Below are 24,266 nucleotides of genomic sequence, written 5' to 3' on the forward strand. Positions count from 1 at the left end.
TGTATATATTACCATTTTTTTATTTTTGTGAGAGATAGATATCATTTATACATCCAGTCCAGTTGAACAAGTGGTATAACTCCCTCTTTGATATATCTTTAGGAAGATGATCTACAAAAATAGAGAACTAGTTGTTTTCCAAACGACAGTACTCTTCTCAATTCCAAACCCTCGGATCTCTACTAAATTTCCTACTTCTATCCCTCCCGTTGTTTTCCACCCCCTCTCGCTCTCTCGCTCTCATTTTTTGGTTACTATAAATTTTTGACTACACAATTCTATTCTATCATTAAAAAGATAAGGCGCTGTTAATGAATCACAAATATCAAAATAGAGGACCAAATTGAATAAATCAAATATTTGGAAACGAGATTGAAGTTTTTTTTTGAAGTAAACAAGAGCTCAACACAACAGGGTGGAGCAACAGAAAGACAAGTAACGAAGACAACTCAAAGTACAACCCGTCATCGAACAACGCATAAAATAAAGCACCTTCTAGTCATTTTCGGCATTGCCATCAACAACCAAAAGGTTCACCACCACTCCACTCGTCAGAGAGCATAAAGGATCTGTTAGTAATATCCCCCACACCTGAGCCTTGATTATTGAAAACTCTATCATTTCTCTCTAGCCAAACTGCCCAGATGACAGCAAAGAATCCAATCAACCACCGCTTCCTCTCATTCTTTCGTTGTGAAGCATTCGTCCAACTCTCAAAGTGCTGCTTTAATGTGCCTGGCACAGTCCAAGCCTTTCCAAGAGCGAACAACCAAGCGCACCACACCTGCCAAGTGATCTCACAACTAATAAATAGATGGAAGGCAGACTCAACATCCTTACAGCATAAAACATAGATATTATCCAGCTGGTCAATGACACCTAATCTGCACAGTCTTTCCTTAGTATTTACCCTTTCAACCAATACAAACCAGGCAAATAACTCAACCCGTGGCGGAACGAAACCCCTCCAAATAGCACTAGTGAAGCTATAACTTGTTATTTCCTCTGGGAGAACAGCTGCATGCATCACCTGCACAAAGGAGTTAGTCGTAAAAATACCAGTTTTATCAAATTTCCAGATCACCCTGTCCTCTCTCTCATGTGTTAGGCTGATTGACTGCAGGACTTCATGGAGCTGGTTTAAAAGTTCCAACTCCCATTGAAATAACTCTCTCCTCCATTGGAAATTCCATATCCAAGCTAAGCCATCCCAAAACCCGCAGTCGCCTATAACCGATCCTTTCAGGTTTGAAACCGAGAAGAGTCTTGGAAAAGTATCTTGCAACCTACCACTAGGCAACCAGACGTCCTCCCAGAACCGGATTGTTCTACCATTCCCAACATCCATAGCCAAACCTCTGATTATCATTTCCCTAATTTGTGGCTCCCTTATTTGAAGCTGACAGATATCCTTCCACGGACCCCCCCTTGGGGGAATAGGCTGACCGCACAGCATCTGAGAAGGATTCATGCTATTACAAGAGCACACAACTCTCTTCCACAAGGGACAGTCTTCTTTCGAAAATCTCCACCACCACTTAAATAGAAGAGCGGTATTCCTGATCACTGCATCTCCCACTCCCAATCCACCCGCCTTCCGAGGAGCCATCACAACCTCCCATCTCACTAGTGGCATGCCCACCTTGCCATCCTCCTTACTCCACAAGAACCGTCTTTGTAATGAGATCAACTTCTCCGCTACTGCCTTCGGCATCTTATACAAGCTGAGATAGTATATAGGCAAGCTATTGAGGACAGATTTAATGAGTACTAACTTACCCACTTTATTGAGCGTCCTAGCTTTCGACAGACTCAACTTTTCTTCCACCTTCTCAATCACTGGTTTCCAAGTCTTCACTAATCTCGGATTCGCTCCCAAAGAAATGCCAAGGTATCGGACTGGTAAAGCGTCTTCCTTGCATCCCAACAAATAACACATCTGCTGCGTCCATCCCTGGTCACAATTAATTGGAATGAAACTTGACTTCTCAAAATTAATACGCAACCCCGACATCACCTCGAAGCAGCGCAGCAGCCGCTGGTAGTTCCTAATAGTCTCTTCCTCCGGAGGGCAGAAGAGTATAGTATCATCCGCAAACTGCAAGTGCGACAGTTCAATGTTATCCCGTCCAACCAACAGTGGAGAAATGCGCCCATTCCTTACTGCCTCCCCGATCATTCGATGAAGAACATCAACAACTAGCACAAACAGAAAGGGAGACAGAGGGTCTCCTTGCCGTAGACCCCTCTCCATGTTGAATGGCTTAGAGGGGGACCCGTTTATAAGCACCGACATAGACGCAGAGCAAACACACTCCTTGATCCACCCCCGCCATGTCTGGCCAAATCCCATCTTCTGCAAGACTATGTCCACAAAACTCCATTTGACCCGATCATAAGCTTTTTGGAAGTCCAGTTTAATTATGGCCGATCTCCTTTTTCTTGACTTAACCCACTGCACAGTTTCACAGGCGATCAATGCCCCATCATGAATTCTTCTGCCCTGCACAAAAGCACTCTGGGTCTCACCTACTAAACCTGGCATCACATTCCGCATCCTCCAAACTAACACCTTCGAAATGACCTTGTATACACAACCCACCATGCTAATTGGGCGCAAATCTTTTATTTCTGTTGCCCCAACAAACTTTGGCGCCAACGCCACCCAAGTCACATTCGAATCCCTAGGCAGCACAGTTGAACGGAAAAATCCCATCACTGCTTCAATGAATTCCTTGCCAAGTGTGTCCCAACACTTCTTAATGAAGTTCATGTTATATCCATCACACCCGGGTGCTTTTGATGATTCACAATCCCACACAGCACGCTTTATTTCTTCAGCAGTTGGCATCAATTCCAGCCCTGTTGCTTCTTCCTCAGTTATTAGGAGAAGGCTCCTGATGGTACAAGTCCTTATAGAAGTCTCGTATAGCAACCTTGATCCTGGATTGATTCCTCACTAACCTTCCATGAATCCTCAATGCATCAATCCGATTGTTCCTCCTCCTTGCCGAGGCTATATTGTGGAAGTACCTAGTATTTTTGTCCATCTCCTTAGCATGTCTGGATCGGGACATCTGCTTCCAGTGAATCTCCTTCCTGATATACCATGTCTTACAGGAGCTCACAAGCGCCTTCCTCCGAGCTTCCACTGTTCCATCATACACTCCATTACTCACCAATTCATCCACTTTTCTAATCTCCTCTTCAAGCCGATTAATCCTCATGTCCATATCTCTAAAATTTTCTCTGTGCCATTTGCTTAACGGGCCCTTCATCGTCTTCAGCTTTCCAAAGAATTGAGCTTCCCCTAAGTTCCTCCACTCCTCCTTCACCATCCTCAAAAAGCCACCATGAGTAAACCAAGAATCCAGACTCCGAAACGGCCTTGGGCCCCCTCCCATCCTCGCAACATCCATAATCAGGGGACAATGATCTGACAAGCCTCTTGGTCCTCCTCGTAGCCTTGTTTCAGGAAACTCTTCCAACTACTCCAAACTCACCAGAACTCTGTCGATACGACTACATGACTGGCCCCTGAACCATGTGAATCTACGATCAGACAAGGCTAGATCCACTAACTCCATATCTTGAATCCAAAATTTAAAGTCTGCCGCAGACACTGGCAGAGAAGTAGTCCCTTTCCTGTCCTCTATCTGTACAATCTCATTGAAATCTCCCATAAAGCAAACAGGAACTTGACACAATCCAGAGATGAAACTCAACTCTTCCCATAGAACAAGCTTTTCCTCCCTAACATGCTCGCCATACACTAAACAGAAAGCACACCGAAAATTGGTTTTTACCAACACTCCTTCCACACATAACCACCTCACCCCTTTATAACAGTTACTTAAATTAAACACCGTTGCATCCCACATCAACAATAAACCACCAGAAGCCCCCTCTGCTTCCACAAACTCCCAGGCCATTCCATCATTACCCCACAGTTGCATAACATCAAATTTAGTCAGGACCTCTTTTTTTGTCTCTAGCAAACCTAACATATGCAAATTAAACTTCCGCCTAAAGTTCTTCACCATACTAACCTTTCCAACTCCCGCCAACCCCCTGACATTCCAAGATGAAAATTTCATTTTAAACTAGATGTACACACCTTTTTTCGATTTTTTGGACGACTTCTTCTGACTTTCTCCTTATGCTTCGCCTGTTTTTTCCTCAATGCTATTGCTTCATTCTGTTCCTGAAGAATCAACATAATATCATCTTCCTCGTCGTATGGCACAGCTCCAGATTCCATAGCTAGGTTCCAAGCCTTCCTGTTCTCATCCATGTCTTTCGCCCGTTTAATGGTAGACGTTTCAGAGCCAGCCTCACTCTCAGCATCAATTCGGGATTCCCCCAGTTCGGCTAGCACTCCTCCCGTCCCTTCGTTCTCCACTGCCACTGTCTTCTTCAAACCGGAATCATCCCTTGTCCGCTGCCTATCCGCAACCCCCAATTCACCAGTTACAGTACACCACGCCTCACCTTCATCCACGGTTGCCTCTGCTACAACCATCTCACCTTCCCTCCCGAGGTTAATAAGTCCCACCCCCAACGTAAGCGGCCGTCCATCAACAGTCAAAGGGACCAGTGGCGATGAAGTCCACGCCCCACCGTCAGCGTGGTTCATGGCCGAACTACCCTCTTCCCCTGAATCCTTCCGGCGCCCTGGTCCCCCGCATTCTCCCGTAGCATCGACGACAGCCCCTTGCTCCAAGAATGCTCCCTTTCGAATTTCCTGCCCAGCCCTGCCATCAATGGCGTGCACACCGTCTCGAGGGGTCACTCTGATTTCAGTCCTCGTAACCCCTATCGCCCATTCACTGGGTCGGGTTCTGCAAGGCCGCTGCTCCAAGCCACCCACAGGTTGGGCCACCTCCTGCCTTCCCTCTAAGACACCGTGTGGGCTAGAAAGCTTTGAGCCCAAAAGAAGTCCCTCACCGTTGGAGAAATCGTTTTGGGCCTCAAACCCATTAGGATAGGAACAGACCACACTAAGGCCCCCATTCCTCTTAGCATTACTTGTTACTTCTCCTTCATCAGCTCTCTGCCCACCAAGAAGTTCCCATGTAACCGTTCTTTCTGAATCAGCCACCGCACCGTTATCAGGGGATCCCGCAATATCCGCGTGTGACACATTATGATCAACCTCCTTAATTATAGGCTCTACCGTTTTAGAATTTAAAAGTTCGGTACTCCACTCATTTAATTCTTCCAATGATATTACAACTCTACCCTCACTCTGCGCATCCTCCCTTTCCGGCGTCATCAAGACCTCCGCCGCTGCATCTCCCCTGTCCCGCTGCCCATGAGCACAACTATCATCAACAAAAGTTGATCGACCCATAAAATTAGAGCTCTCTCCGATGAAGATTCCCCGATTCCATTCTACCATACCATTCATAGTACAGTCCAAAGAAGTAGAACCCCCGCTCCCTACCTCTGAAACAATCACGTGAAATCTAGCCGTACCTACACAGACGCAAATCTTTTCACGAATGACATCAAACCCGCTTGTATCAATCAAAACCCGGCCAGCATTGAACGATGAGCATGAAGTAGTGCCTTGATCACATCCCACTACGTCTCCCCACTGTGCACCAATCAACCGGAACGTAGCTTCTGACCAGACATGTAGCGGGACACCAATGCACTCAAGCCATACCCTTCTCTTGTCAATTCGAGTATTCTCACTCCATCGTTCTACTTGGGAGAAGACCTTCAACAGACCATCAATGTTAAGAGTGAGCGCCTCGGCCGCACTGTGCGCACTATCAAACACTAACAATGCTTTGTAAGCCCCCAACTCACACACCTTTACTACGTTATGCCATTCTGTTCGAGCTATGGTGTTCAATAATCGGAAGTCAATAGCCTGCACGGTGCTCCCAACAATACTCCTCTGCAACCAGTCCCAGTTCTTCTCTGCCACCAATGCATGTATTTCCTTCATCCCCAATCTCTCTGTATCATTCAAAACACAATTACCGTGAGTAGCAGGCTCCACTTCCAAAGCTTTGCTCCCAGCCGGTTGATCCTGGATCTTAGCAAAACGTCTTCCTTGATCATCCATCCTTGCTTTCCACGGATTCCCATCGACACCATGAGACTTCCCACTATCAACTTTATTAGTCTCAGAGTCCCTCCTTGTGCCTTCGCTTTCTAGTGCCTTCTTCCCCGTGGAGATATCCCTCCTGTATTTAGCCTCTCCTACAAAAATTTCCTTCCCCCGTAAGCATAGTTGATTCATCTCTGAAATGGCTTTTAGAGCTCCTCCCTTTGTGGTATATCTAATGAAAGCAAACAGATAGACTGCTCCACCCCTCATCTTCCTGGCCAGGTAAATGTCATTGATCCTCCCCGTCCATGCAAACAAACGAAACAATTCCTGCTTCGAGATGTCCCCCGGTAGCCTGTCTACAAAAACGGTAAAAGAATCTTGTTCCAAACGAAAAAACTTGTCTCGGTTCCAAACCCTTGGATCGTTGCCATGATACTGCATCTGCCTAAACCCATCTCGGCTGGTGGTTCCCCACCCCTCGCTCACTCTCCCTCCCATGTTTTTAGATCATTTTTAAGTTGCTCTCTGATGAAACCACTTTAGAAAGAAAACAAAACTAACGTTAGTCACCAACATTAAGTTAAAGAACTAAATTGAATAAATCAAAACTTTAGAAACAAAATTCAGGAACTAATATAAGGAGTACTCATATTTTTCATAAAACTTTCTACTAATAATATTATTTGCTAGTAAAATCCTTATTAATTACTTTGAAAAAAAAATGGGGAAGCATTAAATTCAAAATTTTAAACCACAAGGGTTGTCAATCACCATGAAAATAAAATGTTAGAGTGGCCTGTGATAGTTGGAAATTGTAATAATCGTCCTTGTAATCCGTTTGGTAGGGCCTAAACCAAAGACTGTTCAACGGCTTAGCTGCAATTTAAAGCAAACGGTACATAAATCCATAATCATAATCAGAACCAAAAAGAGAAACATTGTGGGGTAGGGGGTCACTCTCTATCTCTCTCTCCCTCTCTCAAATCTCATCATAAATTGCCAAATATGCCATTAACGTACTCAAATAGTCAAACATGTGTTTTCCCCCCTAAGTTAACAGAAATTTTGGTTACTCATCAGTCATCAAGACATGAACTTTCTCCACATGGTTACTCAATTGCCAATTATTACCTCTTACCCTAACTAATTTAAACTCTCGTCTTAAAATAACAATTTCAAGAGTTTTTTTTTTCTTCGAAGAAGATTAATCCTTAAATCATGAGTAAACACATGTTTTCTCACGACAATAACGTCACTTTTTTTTGTTCTCACGGTATTTTCTACTTTTAATCCGATAGATTAAGAACTAATTCGTTGCAGATCAGAGTTCTATTTAAGGATTTACCCGATCAATAGAGTGCTACATGTACCAAAAAAAAATAAATCCTTAACACTTACTTAAATAAACTAATGAACTATAATCACTAGAACAACTCAACTTGGTTAACAATAACATCACTTTACCACCACAATCAACACAAGTTGGAGAATGAAAAGAAGTGTGAATGATAGTATGATACCGTTGGGCTGTGTAAACTTGCAGGCAGTAAGGCCCACAGTTTTGGGCCCATTAATTTCGGTAAACAATAACACCGTTACATCCAGGCCATTGGGGCCACAATATTGGGCCCACTGGCCCATATTCCAAGTTGGCACAGTCTGTCCCCCCTGTCTTTCTTGTTTCTTTATAACTTGCTTCTCCCCACTTACCCCCTCTCCATTCACGGTTCACACCACTATCTCCATTCTCTCCCTTTCTCTCTCTACTAACAAATTTTGAATTTGAGTTTGTTGTAACTTGTAACTGTCATTTTCATTCACACTTAGCTTAAAATTGAATTCAACAATGGCAGAGGAAGCTCCAAAGACATCACCATCACCACCACAAGAGGAAGCAGTGTTGCATGTGGAACAAGTTATGGTCACTGACGTTGACGAGAAAGAACACTCCACCAACGCCATTGTTGAGAATGAGAAGGAGACAGAGAAAGAGCATGTTGTTGAAGATGAAAAGAAAGAAGAAGAAGCTTCTGTAGCTGCAAATGAAAATAATGCTGGCGAGGATTCAAAAGCATGTGATGATGAGAAGGTTCCAGAATCAGGTTCGTTCAAGGAAGAGAGCACGAAGGTTTCTGAACTTGCTGAGACTGAGAAGAAGGCACTTCAAGAGCTCAAAACCCTAATCCAAACTGCACTCAACAATCGTGAATTCTCTGCACCAAAAGAAGAAAAGCCTGCAGTTGAATCTGATGTAGCAGAAGAAAAGAAGAAGGAAGAAGAAGAAGAAGAAGAAGAAGCAGAGGAAAACCACCTAATTGAGGAGAACAAGGATTCATCAGAAGAAAAAGAAGCTGCAGCAGAAGTGAAAGAAGCAACAACAACAGCAGAAGCTTTATCTTCTTCTGTGGATGATGACGAAGCAAAAACCGTTGAGGCCATTGAAGAAACCGTGGTGGCAGTTTCTTCCACAACTGAAGCTGAAGAACTAGCTCCAAAGAAGGAAGAAGAGTGTTCGCCATTGTTGGCGCCAGAAGAAGTCTCAATCTGGGGAGTGCCGCTCCTCGCCGACGAAAGAACAGACGTGATCCTCTTGAAGTTCCTCCGCGCACGTGATTTCAGGGTAAAAGAAGCGTTCACCATGATCAGGAACACGATCAAGTGGCGAAAGGAGTTCAAGATCGACGAATTACTGGAACAAGAAGAAGAAGATAATATTTTCATTAATACAATGGATTTTGAAAAGGCGGTATACATGCACGGATACGACAAAGAAGGGCACCCCGTGTGTTACAACATCTATGGCGAGTTCCAGAACAAGGAGCTGTATAAGAAGGCATTCTCTGATGAGGAGAAGAGGGAGAGGTTCTTGAAATGGAGGATTAGGTTCCTTGAGAGGAGTATTAGGAAGCTTGATTTCTGGCCTGGTGGGATATCCACCATTGTTCAGGTTAATGATCTCAAGAATTCACCTGGTCCTGCTAAGTGGGAACTTAGACAAGCAACCAAACAGGCCCTTCAATTGCTTCAAGATAATTACCCTGAATTTGTTGCCAAACAGGTATACACCATTGCTCTTCTTAGATCTTTTCTTTTAATTCTTTATCTTAGAAATTGTATGCATAGGAATCTACAAAATTTCCTGTGTGTTATCGGAACAAATGCACCATTTATTTTGGGGGTTCGATTCAACTCATTTGCCAGCTGCAAACTCTTAAATGGAGTTCTAATTCATGACGGATTAGTCCTTTGGGAATCCAAAAGATCTATAATTATGACTTAGAAGACAAAACAATTAATGAATAAGTGAAGTTGCTCCCGGAGCAATTAAGAATTTCTTGTCTTGTCTATTTTCTACTTATGCTAAAATTATATGTTTATTTTAAGAAATGTGACTAATAAAGATCAAATTCTATGATCTATAATCAAAGATTATAAAAGTTTTGATGTGTGTTTGTGGTTTGTAGGTGTTTATCAATGTGCCATGGTGGTACTTGGCAGTGAACAGGATGATAAGTCCATTTCTGACACAGAGAACAAAGAGCAAGTTTGTGTTTGCTGGTCCTTCCAAAACAGCCGAGACCCTTCTAAGGTGGGAAGCCATGCATAATAAACACTATTCAATCTTTTCCTTCTTCCTTAGTTACTATGGTTTTGCTATGTTTGTATATCTGATTTAATTCTTTGTATTATTTTCAGGTACATTGCAGCTGAGCAACTTTCTGTGAAGTATGGAGGACTAAGTAAAGATGGGGAATTCGGAAATAACGATGCTGTTACCGAGATAACTGTGAGACCAGCTGCTAAACATTCTGTGGAGTTTCCAGTTACTGAGGTGGGTCTCATGCATTGTTATTGTCCTTTCTTTCTGTCTTTTGTTTTTCGTTCAGAACATGAGAATCCAAAGCATTGTACCATTGGAATGCGTTACCTCTCTTGGCCTAGGATTCCTCTTTTCTCAACACTTTTATGTTCAAACATCTCATGTGAAAATAAATGTATGTGCATTCAACCCCTCTTTAGACTCAAAATTCATATTTGTGGCATTTAAAATTGGCTTTTCATTTTTGTATATATACTTGGATAAAATGGGGACACCAATTTTAAGATACAAATGAATACTTTTAGTGAATGAAATATATTAATACCAATTTAAATGTGCAATTATTGTTACTCTTTTAAATTTATTTTGAGGGTTTGAATTTGCATTCTTAATTCTCATATTTTATGCAACAAAGGGTGCAGACAGAGTAGGCCCATGCTCTAGGAACAAAAAAGTGTAAAGCAATACCCCCATAGAATACTAAACTATGAATAATTGAATAGTCATTTAATATAGTAAGTATAGGATTTGGATTCATGAAAAATACAATAATCTTTTATTATCTTTTTGTCTGTATTAGAAGGCAATAATTGGATTTTTTTAGATCTTGATCTCTAATACTAGCCATGTTTTGTTGTCTTGGTCCATGTCTGTAGCTACCCAATAAAATACAATAGGATCTATGTGTTGTGATACTATTAATTTGTTAGGTTGATAAAATGATGAAATTACCTCCAATATAAACTTTGTCATGTATTATATATTATATTACTAACTAAGAAAATATTATTGTTGAATCAAGATCATGCAGCATTTAAATTTTAAACCAATTATTTAGTTTTATTATTAAACACATTGTTATTATTAGATGATCATAGTACTATGTATAGAAATACATTAATTAATTATGACTTGGAATTTTGTAAAAAATGCAGAATTGTGTATTGTCTTGGGAGATGAGAGTAATAGGGTGGGATATAAGTTATGGTGCTGAATTTGTGCCAAACTCAGAAGGAAGCTACACAGTAATAATTCAAAAAGCTAGAAAGGTTGCACCATCAGAAGAACCTGTTCTTTGCAACAGTTTCAAGATTGGTGAACCTGGCAAAGTGGTTCTCACCATTGAAAACCAAAGCTCCAAGAAGAAGAAGCTCTTGTACCGCTTGAAGACCAAACCTGAATGAGAACAAACTTTTCAGTTTTCAGCTCTTTATATGAATAGGAAAAGTGCTACTTTCATTTTGATAATTATTATTTTTACTATTATTAATTATGTGTTCTTCTTTTCTCTTTTTCCATTATTACTATTATTGGAGGGCATCTTTTTGTTTTTTGAATTCTTATTATTCACATTGATGGAGAGACATATATTAATTACATGTGTAAATTTTGTTTTAATTATTTTGTAAATTTTGGTGGGGACGTGGGGTCTATTTTTATTTATTTATTTATATACTGTTCTATATCTTAGCTGTTTATGGTGGCTGTGTCATAAAAGTGTTGGACATTACATGATCTGTGTTTTCTTGCAATGAAAAAGGAAAAAAGGTTGATATGAATATGTAATGGCTTTAACATATCTGCCTTGGAATTTTCCTGCACTTATTCTTTGAACAACTTGAAAGACAGCTAGTTACATAATTACATTACATGGCCAATTTCTACTTGAAATAAAATAAAAATAAATAAATAAACTATTAAAATGGTACGTCATTAACAAAAACAAATTCTTAAAAGATGTTAACGATAAAATATATGGCCTAGTTACATATTACCATAGAATTAAAATATTTTTATTACTCATATTAAAATATATGCTAGGATATATAAATATCTTGACCAAAATATAATTTTTATTTATTTATCTTTTAATACATTCATTTTGACAGAGGGAGGGGACAATGTCAATGGCAATGTTATTTGAAGGATTTTACAAAAGGAATTTCTTACTATTTACTATTTAGAGGAACTAAGTAGTAATAATTTGAAAGATAATTTTAGGGATAATTACTGTTTGATTCTTAAGGTTTAGAGTCAAAATCAAAATTGTTTCTAATCTTATTTTGAATTTAAAATCGTTCTAAACATTTTATTTAATATTAAAATCGTCTGTAAAACAATTATACCCTCAAATCTTCGTCTGCATCACAACCTCTTCTTCTCACTCACATCTTTAAAAGAGAGAGAAACAGAGATAAATATCTATCTATTTAAAATAAATATCTATCTATTTATAAGAATGAATCTTTATCTCGTTATCTTTTTTTTTTTTCTCACTATAACATGCACTTAATTTAGATATGCTAAATATATATGTCTGCCATTTCTTGAGAAGACCATGAATTCACAAATTATTAGTATTAAGACATTAAAGGGACCATAACTTATTCAATGTTTCACTTTTAACTTTTTGCACCCAAACCCCACTCATTACTCTCGGGTGTCTTTCAACACAACTTTTGAGCCTTTTAAGGCATGAACATCATTTTAGACCAACAATAAGGCTTTGCCTTAATAAATAATAATTGAAATTTCAAATTACAGTAAACATGTAAAATTAACTCTTAAAAAATTTTACTTAGATATTTTGTTTATTTCAAAGGATTTTTATTGTTTAAAAATTTTCAAAAATTATTTTCATCAGAAAGATTTTTCCATTATTTGAAATAGATTAATTTATCGTATAGTGATATTTTTTAGAATATAATTATTTTATAATAAACTCAGTAAAAACTTATTTATCCAATATAATATATTAAAAATTTAATTTGAAATCAAAACTTGGAAATTTTGTTTAAAATTAAAGCATTCGATTTAAAATTCGTTTGGAACTAACTCCAATGTTTACTCTTGAAATTAACTCAAGGTAGTCCACATGTCCGAATATATGTTTATTTGGAAGCAATTTCCAACTAGTTAGGAAAACAAGACCAATGTTTGTCAAGGGCATGGGTTAATTACTTAATTGTAAGGTAAGCATTAATTTAGGGAGTTCAAATTAATCATTACTCTATTTATTAGTATTTATTCTTAGAGATGAGGGATCAAATCATTGTTGGAATCTTTGAAAAATTTAACAATTTAGTAATGATCTAATATTTATTCGAATTATTATTGTGGAGGTTTAGCCAACATGTGTTCTAAAAATATATAATAAATTTATTATTAATAAAAAAGTTTTAAATGTTTTTATATTTTTAATTAAAAAATTTTTAATTTATAAATTTAACATGTATACTTAAGACACAAAATAAATAAATTTTTATTATATGTTTTTTATTTGTATCAATTAAGTACTTATATTACATATATTCTATATTCTGACCATCCTCGTGAAAATAGAGATAGAAACAAAAGAGAAAAGACAAGACATAATGAGATTTGAGAGGAATTGAGTTTTATTCAACGTATTTGGCAATGGAAATTGGAATATCTGAAATATGAAAAAGAAATGTGACATGCCCCCCACCATTCATATTTAGAGTAATTGACAATTGTTGACTTGGAATGTATGTAGTGCCAGCTTGATTGTAGGGTCAATAGTCAAGAGCACTTTTTAATTTAGTTTCACTTTAACTTTAAATTAAAATACTTATTTTATTTTAAACTATAAATTATAAAATCAAATTAATATTTTAAAATTATATTAATTTTTAATAATATTTTTAAATAACTTTTATAATTGAATAATTATTGGATAATATTTTATTTATTTGAGAATAAAATTTTCTAATTATTCAATTTTATAAAAATTTATTTAATTAGTGTTTTTCTAAAGGCGGTTATTTTAGGAGAAAAAGAAACAAAAGTATCTAGATATATACCAGTAAAAAATAAGCACATTATTATATGCTCTTGAACTTTGAATCATAATATAAAATCTAGTATCTAAGGTAGAAACTAGAAACAAATATTTAACTGATATTTTTGCTCACCATATGTTTAAGTCTAAGCCCTAAAACGGTACTAGATGTGGAAAAAAACACATCAAAAATAGTATCTCATTTTTTTATTATTATGTATAATTTAAAATTTTGAAAAGATGTTGAAGTGATAATGTTTGACACCTAAATTCTTAAAAGTCTGTAGAGTTGAAAAAACTTTCAAGTGTACTGGTATATTTACGTTTCAGTAAATTTTAAATATTAATCTTAATTATAAAAAATATAATATAATATATATATAATTAAAATTGATGGTTAAAAATTATTGAAACACCGATATACTGATATATTTAAAAACTTTTCGGTTGTATATATGATTTTGTCCAAAATCTTAGTGCCTAACCAGTACTTTGCTATACTTTGTACCTATGGATTATTTTAGTCATAAATTAGTATAGCAGTTTTGCTTTTAGACATTAAACAATCAACAAAATCAATATGAACAAAGATCAACATAGAGTAAAATGATAATTTCATGTATCCTATTTGCTTTCTGATTTACTAGACAAAAAAAAAAAAAAAAAGTAGGAGTTATTGTAAAGTGGCTGGTATTGGTGGAAGTAAAGTTCAATCCCTCTCTGTGATGATCTAAAAATAAAATCCAAAAGAGATTACCTTAGTTTTTTTTATCTAATTTTGGTGCTTTCATTTGGGAAACGTAACACTCAATTTCTTTCTAATCATTTGCTTTAGGAGTTATTTTACGCAAAGATGACCTTAGCTTTACCTAATTTTGGTGCTTTAATTGTATTCTTTTTTAATATTTGTTGAAATGATTAGGGTTACTATTTTCCACTTTGCATTGATCTAAAATCTAAATCATATCTTTAATATGACATTTATTTTTTATGCAATGTGCAAATTTTCTCTCTATAAGAAATCGTATTTAATTAGTCCCTTATAAAGAAGAAAATGAAAGTAATAACAAGAAATTACCCACACTACAAAAAAAAAAGGCCTATGGTCACGGTAAAAAACCGTGACCATAGCTAGTGAAAAGGGTGACCATAGATCTATGGTCACGGTTTTGGACCTATGGTCACGGTTTTTTACCGTGGCCTATTCTGCCGTGGCCATAGGTCTATGGTCACGGTTTTTTTACCTATGGTCACGGTTTCTATGGTCACAGTTATAATTTTCAAATTCCGACACTTTAGGCCACGGTTTTTAACCGTGACCATAGGGAAATCTATGGTCACGCATAAAAACCGTGACCATAGCCATATCTATGGTCACGGTTTTGGCCGTGACCATAGCCTCTATGGTCACCCTTTCTTAAAACCATGACCATAGCCTTATCTATGGTCACGGTTTTGGCCGTGACCATAGCCTCTATGGTCACCCTTCCTCAAAACCGTGACCATAGCCTTATGTATGGTCACGGTTTTGGCCGTGACCATAGCCTCTATGGTCACCCTTACTCAAAACCGTGACCATAGCCATATCTATGGTCACGGTTTTGGCCGTGACCATAGCCTCTATGGTCACCCTTTGTTAAAACCGTGACCATAGCCTTATCTATGGTCACGGTTTTGGCCGTGAGCATAGCCTCTATGGTCACCCTTCCTCAAAACCGTGACCATAGCCTTATCTATGGTCACGGTTTTGGCCGTGAGCATAGCCTCTATGGTCACCCTTACGCAACACATAAGAAAAATTACATTTAGATAACTAAAGTGTGAGACCCATTCCATGTGATATTTGTATAGAACATATTTTCTTCACATCATGTCTTCCTGCTAGCAAAAGAAATAAACATGTTAAAACAGAGAAAAATTGCTTATGATAATGCAATACATATGTAGCAAACTTTAATAAGTCAGTTAACTTAAAAATTTCAACTACTAAACAGCAAGGAGTATTTGCTAGGGTTTTGATGAGCCACATAACAAGAAAATCTTAGCCAAAACTTATACATACATGTCCCTTTTTTTTAAAAAACAAAGTCCAATTGATATAAACCTACCTATAACACAAGCGACAAACCTAAATAATAATTGTTGAAAAAAAATTCTAAATTATATGCGGTACCAAACTTGTTAGCCTTCAACTTGTTAAACAAAAAATGCTTATTTGCTTTACTGTAGCGCATCATTCAACGGTTAAATATTGCATGCACTTAGCCCATCTTATCAAGCTCCATTACCAGTGCAGCTAAAAAATTAACGCTTGCTGTCAACTTGGTCTTCACCTTTCTCTTCTCCACTTGAAATCCATCTCCACCCTTATTACAAAGTGTAGAACTATTTTCCTGAAAGAAATTTAAGAGCTAGTGATATTTGAAGAGGAAGTAATGAATAAGAATTTAAATATGAATTTTGTCCTATATATGCTTGTCATATGATTCAAATTAGGAAGTCAGGCTATAAGTCTCTCTTTATGATTAACGGTTTTCTTTTTTTAATTCTGGAATCAATTTATTAATTGGAACATTTATTTTATTATAATAATTAATTATCATGGTGTTTAAAAGATAATCTTTAACTTACTAAAAAAATAAAAAAATTAATATTTACTTTTTAAAATACGAATATACATAATTTAAAAGAAATTAAAATTTATTATAAAACATAAATTAGACAAAAATTAAATACTAATTCATAAATATTATAAAATTTGCCTTGATTATGTCAATAACAGATATTTATCGTCTTATTTATTATTTTAGTGATGATTTTAATATTTATACGAAATTAATTTCTAGTGATGAAAAAATATGTGAGGGAGAGGGAGAGAGGAAAGGGTTGAACATGCTTTTTTGTGCTATAAAGATCCAAAGCTGGGGCCTGATGGGTAAAGAGGGAACAAGCGACGTGGATGCCACTTGAAAATGTTATCCTATATTAAAAATGTTATCAGCAACTTTACTTCATATTTTTCAGTAGAAAATAATAATTAGATATTTATAAACTGTAAATGCTTCTCAATAACAATCATGCAACTTGAACCAATAGAAAGCAAATGCATTGCAGAGGGCTTAGAAAACAAGTGATTCGATTTTAATATGCTTCACAAAACCTGTACCAATTTCTGTTACAGCAGAATATTAGACAATGCTAATTTTCTACTCATAATACTTGTAGGGGTGTTTTACTGCCGGATGCCAGTGTTAGCAACGGAGTTAAAGAAGCTATCACTTGAGATAAGCCACAACACAACTACACGTTTCAACATTCACAACGAGTATTCCTGAAATGCGGAATAATATTTAAACAACTTTAATTCATTTTTCTGTACTTATCAATTAAATGATTCAAAGGGGAAATTGAGAAATATTATGAAAATAATGTCATTTGCGTAACTAAGGTAAAAAACTAAAAATATAGTAATAAGCAAAAACAGAACATTTCATTGAACCAGGTCCAATTTTCCAAATTCCAACAAAGTTTCTTAGGAGCATAACAAATTCCAGCATTGTGAAGAAACCATGTGAAGGGTCATGCAATTCACACACAGCACAGTTGGAAGAACAAGATTCAAGATGCAAGAATTCAGCGTAAAAGTTAAAGAACACACAGCACCAGACAAATCTGAAAAGCATGATACTACTCAATTTCCAAACATATTATAGAGTTCAAAACATCAAGAAGAACAAGATTCAAGATGCAAGAATTCAGCGTAAAAGCTAAAGAACACACAGCACCAGACAAATCTGAAAAGCATGATACTACTCAATTTCCAAACATATTATGGAACACATTCCAAGGACTCCAAAGTCAAACAGGTTCATGCAGCCATGGCAGTTAAGGACCACCCGTAATCTCACCTATCCATAACAAGTTAACAACACACAACTACATAAATTAACACCAACCTAGTTAAGCAATAAAGCTACTGGGTCCATCAAAAACAACAATGACAACACGAACAGTTCTCGCAGTTACAGCAGCAGCCATAATCTTTAAAGGAAACCGGAAATCTACAAAAAATTATAATTGTGTTACCTAATTGAAAAAGAGCACAGGTATTAAATTGAAAAAAGAGCACAGCCCAAAACTCACAGTGTCAAAAATAAGAGCACAAACAATTGAAAAAACTTACCTAATTGCAAAAACTAAGCTACTTAAATTGAAAAGAAAAGAAAAGCAAGAAAAGAAACTCACTTGGAATGAGTAACTGGGTTCAGCATTGAGGGCTCCTGGAAAAACAGAAAAGGACAAAAGAAACCACGCATGAAACCACGCATGAAATCGTGAAATCGTGAAAAAAAAAATGAACCTTAAAAAACAAAAGAAATCGTGAAACCACGCATGAATTTGAACAAAAGAAAACCACACAGGTATTATCAATATAAAAAAATACTGAAACAATTGAAAACCCATGAAAAGAGCTTAACCTTTTTTTGTAGGTATCTGAACGCAATAGAGGTGAGGGATGCGACAGTGAGGGGTTGACAGAGTGAGAGGTTGAGAGAGTGAGAGGCACAGATGAGTGAGGGTTTGGGAGAGTGGGGGTTGAGAGAGTGACAGATCACAGACTGCGGCTGCGATTACGGTGGAGAGGGAGAGAGGATGAAGAGTGAAAGAAAGGGGTTACGTCGGATAGTGAGGGTTCAGAGCTGAGAGGGAGAGAGAGCCGAGAGTGGAACTTACAAGAGGGAAAGGAGAATTTTGGGAGCGGGAATGGGGATTTGGGGGGGGGGGGGGGGGGGGGGGGCGACGTCGTTCTGGGCTTCTGGGGAAAGGAATTAAAAAAAAAATTACAAAAAATTGATTTTCGAAAAGGGGGAGGGGAAAACGACGCCGTTTTGGACAGGGTACTCTATGGTCACCCTTTTTCAAAAAACCGTGACCATAGACCCTTTTTGGTCACTGTAAAAAACCGTGACCATAGACCCTTTTAGGCCACCCCCAAAACCGTGACCATAGACCCCTTTAGGTCACCCCCTAAAACCGTGACCATAGACCCTTTTTGGTCACCCTTTTTTGAAAAACCGTGACCATAGCCCCTTTTTGGTCACTGTAAAAAACCGTGACCATAGACCCCTTTAGGTCACCCCCAAAACCGTGACCATAGACCCTTTTAGGCCACCCCCCAAAACCGTGACCATAGACCCCTTTAGGTCACCCCCCAAAACCGTGACCATAGACCCTTTTTGGTCACCCTTTTTTGAAAAATCGTGACCATAGCCCCTTTTTGGTCACTGTAAAAAACCGTGACCATAGACACCTTTAGATCACCTCCAAAACCGTGACCATAGACCGTTTTAGGCCACCCCCCAAAACCGTGACCATAGACCCTTTTAGGCCACCCCCCAAAACCGTGACCATAGACCCTTTTAGGTCACCCTTTTTTGAAAAACCGTGACCATAGACCCTTTTTGGTCACTGTAAAAAACCGTGACCATAGACCTCTTTAGGTCACCCCTCAAAACCGTGACCATAGACCCTTTTAGGCCACCCTTTTTAAAAAAACCGTGACCATAGGTACTCTATGGTCACCCTTTCCAAAAAAACCGTGACCGTAGCTTTTTTTTTTTGGTCACCCTAAAAAACCGTGACCATAGAGGGTCTATGGTCACGGTTTTTTACCGTGACCAAAAAAACCGTGGCCATAGACCCAAAATGTTGTAGTGCCAACACAAAACATTATACAGAGGAAGAAGATATAATTCAATTTAAGTTCTATTGTATCATTTAATTATTTCAATAGCATTAACATACATACAATGTGATAATAATAACAAAATCACTGAATGAGTAAATGAATGAATAATTAAACAAGTAATACAAAAACCAAAGGCATATATAGAGAGAGAGCTTTAATTTGAGTACTATAATTGTGAGCTGAATGGCTTGAATTTGGAAAGGTCAAGCAAGACACCAACCACTGATCCAACAAGAGCAGCAATTGTTACTAAGAGACAAAACATGCTCAAACATTGCAAACCAATCCATTTCCCACTCCATTTTTCGATCTTCATTTGTTTGATATACATCTCCACAGGAAAATAAACTGTCAAGGGCCAAAATCCTAATGCTCCAATCACTCCCAATATGTCATTAAAGAATGGAATCAACATTGATATAAAAGTTGTTACCACCACAAAAATTGATCTCCAAATTAGTCTAAAATTGTTTAGCTTGAAAGAGGGTAAAAAGGGCATTTCCACCGTGCGTTCAATTTCAAGACTTGGCCATCTTTTAGATGCTTGTTGTTCAACAAAGGCAAAGAGGGGTTGGGAATAAACTTGGTATGCTCCCACAAGGTGAATGACTATTGCTAAATTTGCAATGATAATGGGCCAAATTGGTTTATCAAATGCTGTGAGTAAATTTCCTGGTGCTGAATCTCCAAATGCACCATAACCTATGCATCCACATAGGACATAGAATATTGTTGTTGTTGCAACACTTATCTTTGAAGCAACCTTCATTGTTTTTAGTTCATTTGGAGATTTTATGGTGTCCTGTTTAGTCACACCCATATTATTATTAGTATATACTAATAAATTTATAGAGAATAATCAAAAGACATATTAAAATTTGTCCTATAAATTTAGTTAGATCGCTAGTGTTCATAAAAAAATTTGATTATACTGTTTGATTATTCTATTATAATAGATTTTATTATTATTCTATTATCTTTAGTTTGATTATTTTAATAATTAATTATTTTATTAAAAAATATATAAAATAATATATTTATAAATATATACAAATATATAATAAATAATTAAAAATATTTTTTAAAACCATAAATTTTGCATGGCAAAACTAATTCTCTTTGGTTTCAAATATTCTTCCGAAATTATTCTTGTCTTTGTAAATAAACACCACATTAATATATTTAAATATAATTTCACGTAAGATGAAAATTCAGATGCAGTTGGTTTCACATAAAGTTGATACTTAAGAGGCATTAACTTCAGGAAAGGAGCTTAGGAATATTTTTGAATTACAATGTATGTCCCTTCCCTCTACTCTAAATGGTTTTTGGAATCCCCCATCCATTGGTACTTTTAAGATTAATTGTGATGCTAGTTATGTTGGTTCGGGTGATAGTGTTGGTTTTGCTTGTGTTATTAGAGATTGTAATGGAAGCTGGCAAAGGGGGTGTTTGGGAATGATTGAGAGTAATAGTATTCTTCAAGGAGAATTGTTTGCTATTTGGAGAGGATATCTCTTAGCTTGGGATGTGGGTCAACGAGATGTTATTTGTGAGACGGATTGTGTAGAAGCATTTAATCTTGTTACTCAAGATGGTTTTGGGTTTAGTGATTCACTGGTGCTCAAAATAAGAGATATCATGCATTGGAATTGGCGTGTTGACTTTCGTTTGATTATGAGAGATGCAAACACGGTGGCAGATACTATGGCAAAGATGGCGATGAAGTTACAACTTTCGCATGTGGAGCTTCTTTCACCTTGGGAGGAGTTTAAGAGTAGTCTTAAACGGGACTGTCCCTCTATTTAAGCAGTTCCTTGTTTTGTTTGTTTTGTTTTTCTTTGTTTAATTTATTTCAGTCACAAAAAAAGTTGATACTTAAGAGCCGTTAGATGATTTGATTGAATTGACTAAATTTTCATTTAACGACTCTCAGATATCAACTTCACATGAAGTCGACTTCACCTGAAGTCGACTTCACCTGAATTTTCACGTAAAAAAAGACCTTTATTTTAAAAGCGGAGAATAAGAAATTAAAAATGATGTACCTGAATTTCAATGAGAATAGTAGAAAATGCATATGCAAAGGCAATGTTTCCAAGAGCTAGGAATATCCCCCTCACTCTATCCATCGGTGATTCTCCTTTAGCTCCTGTTATGCTACCCATTATGGTGCCATTTCCTGTTTCAAGAACCAACCATAAAAAATTATTAGACAACAATATAATTTTACTATGCTCAGCCAATTTTATTTTTTATGCTATATTATTCATAAACTATATAAACGTTCCAATTCAAGATTTATAAAATTGTAAATATATTTTTATAAAAAAGTAAAGCATCCGGTGACGAATTTAAAAAATTTTAACAGTAATATATATATATAACATAAAATAAAATAAGAGAGATAAAATAATGGGTCAACTTTAATAATATAACGGAGATAATTATAAATTATAAATAATTTTTATTTATTTTTAAAATATTTTTTAATTTTAATAAGAACACTTACTCCCATAATTATATAAGTGTATTAGTTCCTAAAAGTATCAATTTAATTTTTAAAATAATATATTTTTAATCTTTATTTATCAATTTATTATTAATATTTTTCTAATATATCATCTTTAATAATATATTAGTACGCCACGTAAAGTTGACAGATGATATAACATGTTATTCTCAGATAGTAAAATAAAAAATAATTTGGCAAACAAAATTAATACTTTTAAAATTTAAAAAATTCAAATTAATGGCATCTTTCCAAATCAAACCGTATTTTTATTTTTCTTTAAACACAGTTTTTAGTTTAATTTAAGTTTAAATACACCGTGCATTTAATATCATAAGTATATAAAAAAAATAAGGAGAAAAACTTGATGTAGGAAGAAGAGACATATATAACCTGCCATTTTGATAATTCCAAGAATGAGACCAATTATGGAATATGTGAAAGACATGACTGCAGCAAGTACTGAGAGCCATGAAATATTATGAAAATCAGGAAGTTGAGAGAAACCAAGTTGGATTATCCCAAACCCTATTAAGTAACGGTTGCCAGAAATAATGCATGGGTCTTCTCCTTCAGATGAGTATATGCATTGAATCTTTGTTATTGCCCTGCCAACCAAACCAAGTTAAATTTCATTTAAAAAATATTAATTGAAATGATTTTGAAACTACTTACAGCTTTTATATAGTAAAGATTTGATTCCAAAAGAACTCAATAGAGCTATTATGAGCAAGAGCTTCTATGACTAATTGATTTGAGTTGACATAGTAAGTTCAATTTAAATAATTCCAAATCAAAATATTCAAACAATATCAACTCAAAATGAAAAGTTAGGGTTAATAACTGAACTTACATCATGCTAAGAGCAGCCCCAATTGTATATCCTATTGTAATTCCATAAAGATTTGCGTATTGTATTATTCCACAAAAAATAGAATTTTTTCCTCCTGCAATGTTATGGCATATACAACATTTATATATATAACGCATTTCATTAACTTTTTTAATTTAAAAATAACATGAATATAAAAGGAGTGACTATATACAGAGTTTTTAAATTACTCACTCAATATACTCTAAAAAGATGAAAATATTTTTCATATAATCCACTCAAACAAGTAATAAATAATTAATAAAATAATTAATGTGAACTTCATATATAACTATTAGGATAAAATACTATTTTAGTATCTAATATCTGAATCAAGTTTTAAGAGTTCTATTTTAATCCGAAAGTTTTATACATGTTTAATATTAACTCATCGTTAAATTTGACACAAAAATTTAGTAAATTAAACGGTCAATAAAATTTAATTTTAGTACATAAGTAAAATTAATTCACTAATAATTATCATTGTAAAAATTCTTTTTTATTCTGTAACGCTACTCATTTTATTGACTATTTGTGTTAAATTTAACAATGAGATAATATTGAATTTGTTAAAAATATTATTTTTAAATAGAAATAAAATGTTTTAGATATTAGACACCAAATTAGAATTTAATACAAAAATTGAAAATCTAATAGTATTTGATCCTAACTATTATTTTAACATAAAAAATTGTTAAAGTAACTATCATGTATCTAACCTAGTTTTGTTTGTGCTTACCTAGAATGTTGTCAATGGCTTCCATGTAAGTGTAGCTCCTCTTGCCAGTGATGGGGTCTCCAGCACGATAACAATTAGCAAGAAAATATGAAGTATACAAAGTGACGAGACTGAAGAAGATCATAACAATAGGGCCACCAATCCAACCTAATTGTGCTATCGACCATGCTAACGACAAAACTCCAGATCCAATCACTGCTGTTATTATATGAGAACTTGTTGTCCATACAGTTCCTGCATAACAACATTCACATAATGGTGTGTATATATATATACGTATGAAAATATTTTATACTGATGTTTTAGTCGTTTTAACAGTTGATTTCAATTAATATATATTATATATATTTTTTATAATTAAAATCAACAATAAAAACTTTTGGAACATTTAAAAATAGTGAAAACTCAGGTGCAGTCGACTTCACGTAAAGTTGATACCTGAGAATTGTTAGATGATTTGACTAAATTTTTATCTAACGATTCTGAGGTATCAACTTTACGTAAAGTCGACTTCACCTGAGTTTTCACCTTAAAAATAGTGAAAACTCAGGTGCAGTCGACTTCACGTAAAGTTGATACCTGAGAACTGTTACATGATTTGATTGATTTGACTAAATTTTTATCTAACAATTCTGAGGTATCAACTCTATGTAAAGTCGACTTCACCTGAGTTTTCACCTTAAAAATAGTAAAAACTCAGGTGCAG

At 35.9% G+C, this 24,266-nt stretch overlaps 3 protein-coding genes and 1 long non-coding RNA gene across 10 annotated transcripts; 1 reads left to right on the forward strand and 3 right to left on the reverse strand.

Annotated features, from left to right (window-relative positions):
• Positions 1-517: 517 nt before the first annotated feature.
• LOC140181507 (uncharacterized) lies at positions 518-3,419 on the reverse strand. The gene is made up of 2 exons (XM_072225135.1): positions 2,965-3,419; positions 518-2,897 (listed from the first exon to the last, which is right to left on the reverse strand). The coding sequence occupies exons 1-2, from the start codon at positions 3,417-3,419 to the stop codon at positions 518-520; spliced, it is 2,835 nt and encodes a 944-aa protein (XP_072081236.1).
• A 4,355-nt stretch (positions 3,420-7,774) lies between these two features.
• LOC112770745 (patellin-3) lies at positions 7,775-11,285 on the forward strand. Its single transcript, XM_025815137.3, has 4 exons — positions 7,775-9,125; positions 9,532-9,656; positions 9,764-9,899; positions 10,823-11,285. The coding sequence occupies exons 1-4, from the start codon at positions 7,914-7,916 to the stop codon at positions 11,069-11,071; spliced, it is 1,722 nt and encodes a 573-aa protein (XP_025670922.1). The 5' UTR covers positions 7,775-7,913; the 3' UTR covers positions 11,072-11,285.
• A 3,368-nt stretch (positions 11,286-14,653) lies between these two features.
• LOC112772829 (uncharacterized) lies at positions 14,654-18,470 on the reverse strand. 7 transcript variants are annotated; one of them, XR_011876103.1, is made up of 6 exons: positions 18,168-18,461; positions 17,935-17,969; positions 17,646-17,750; positions 16,856-17,020; positions 15,978-16,082; positions 14,654-15,567 (listed from the first exon to the last, which is right to left on the reverse strand). It is a non-coding gene; the product is annotated as an uncharacterized lncRNA (long non-coding RNA). The 7 variants fall into 7 exon arrangements; XR_003187685.3 differs by lacking the exon at positions 16,856-17,020 and having other exon boundaries at positions 14,654-15,570; positions 18,168-18,468; XR_003187687.3 differs by lacking the exon at positions 16,856-17,020.
• A 1,134-nt stretch (positions 18,471-19,604) lies between these two features.
• LOC112772273 (amino acid permease 3-like) lies at positions 19,605-23,763 on the reverse strand. Its single transcript, XM_025817179.3, has 5 exons — positions 23,561-23,763; positions 22,804-22,897; positions 22,344-22,558; positions 21,487-21,620; positions 19,605-20,240 (listed from the first exon to the last, which is right to left on the reverse strand). The coding sequence occupies exons 1-5, from the start codon at positions 23,682-23,684 to the stop codon at positions 19,605-19,607; spliced, it is 1,203 nt and encodes a 400-aa protein (XP_025672964.1). The 5' UTR covers positions 23,685-23,763.
• Between the last annotated feature and the right edge of the window lie 503 nt (positions 23,764-24,266).

Source organism: Arachis hypogaea, chromosome 18 (assembly GCF_003086295.3).
Source record: "Arachis hypogaea cultivar Tifrunner chromosome 18, arahy.Tifrunner.gnm2.J5K5, whole genome shotgun sequence".
Taxonomy (NCBI): domain Eukaryota; kingdom Viridiplantae; phylum Streptophyta; class Magnoliopsida; order Fabales; family Fabaceae; genus Arachis; species Arachis hypogaea.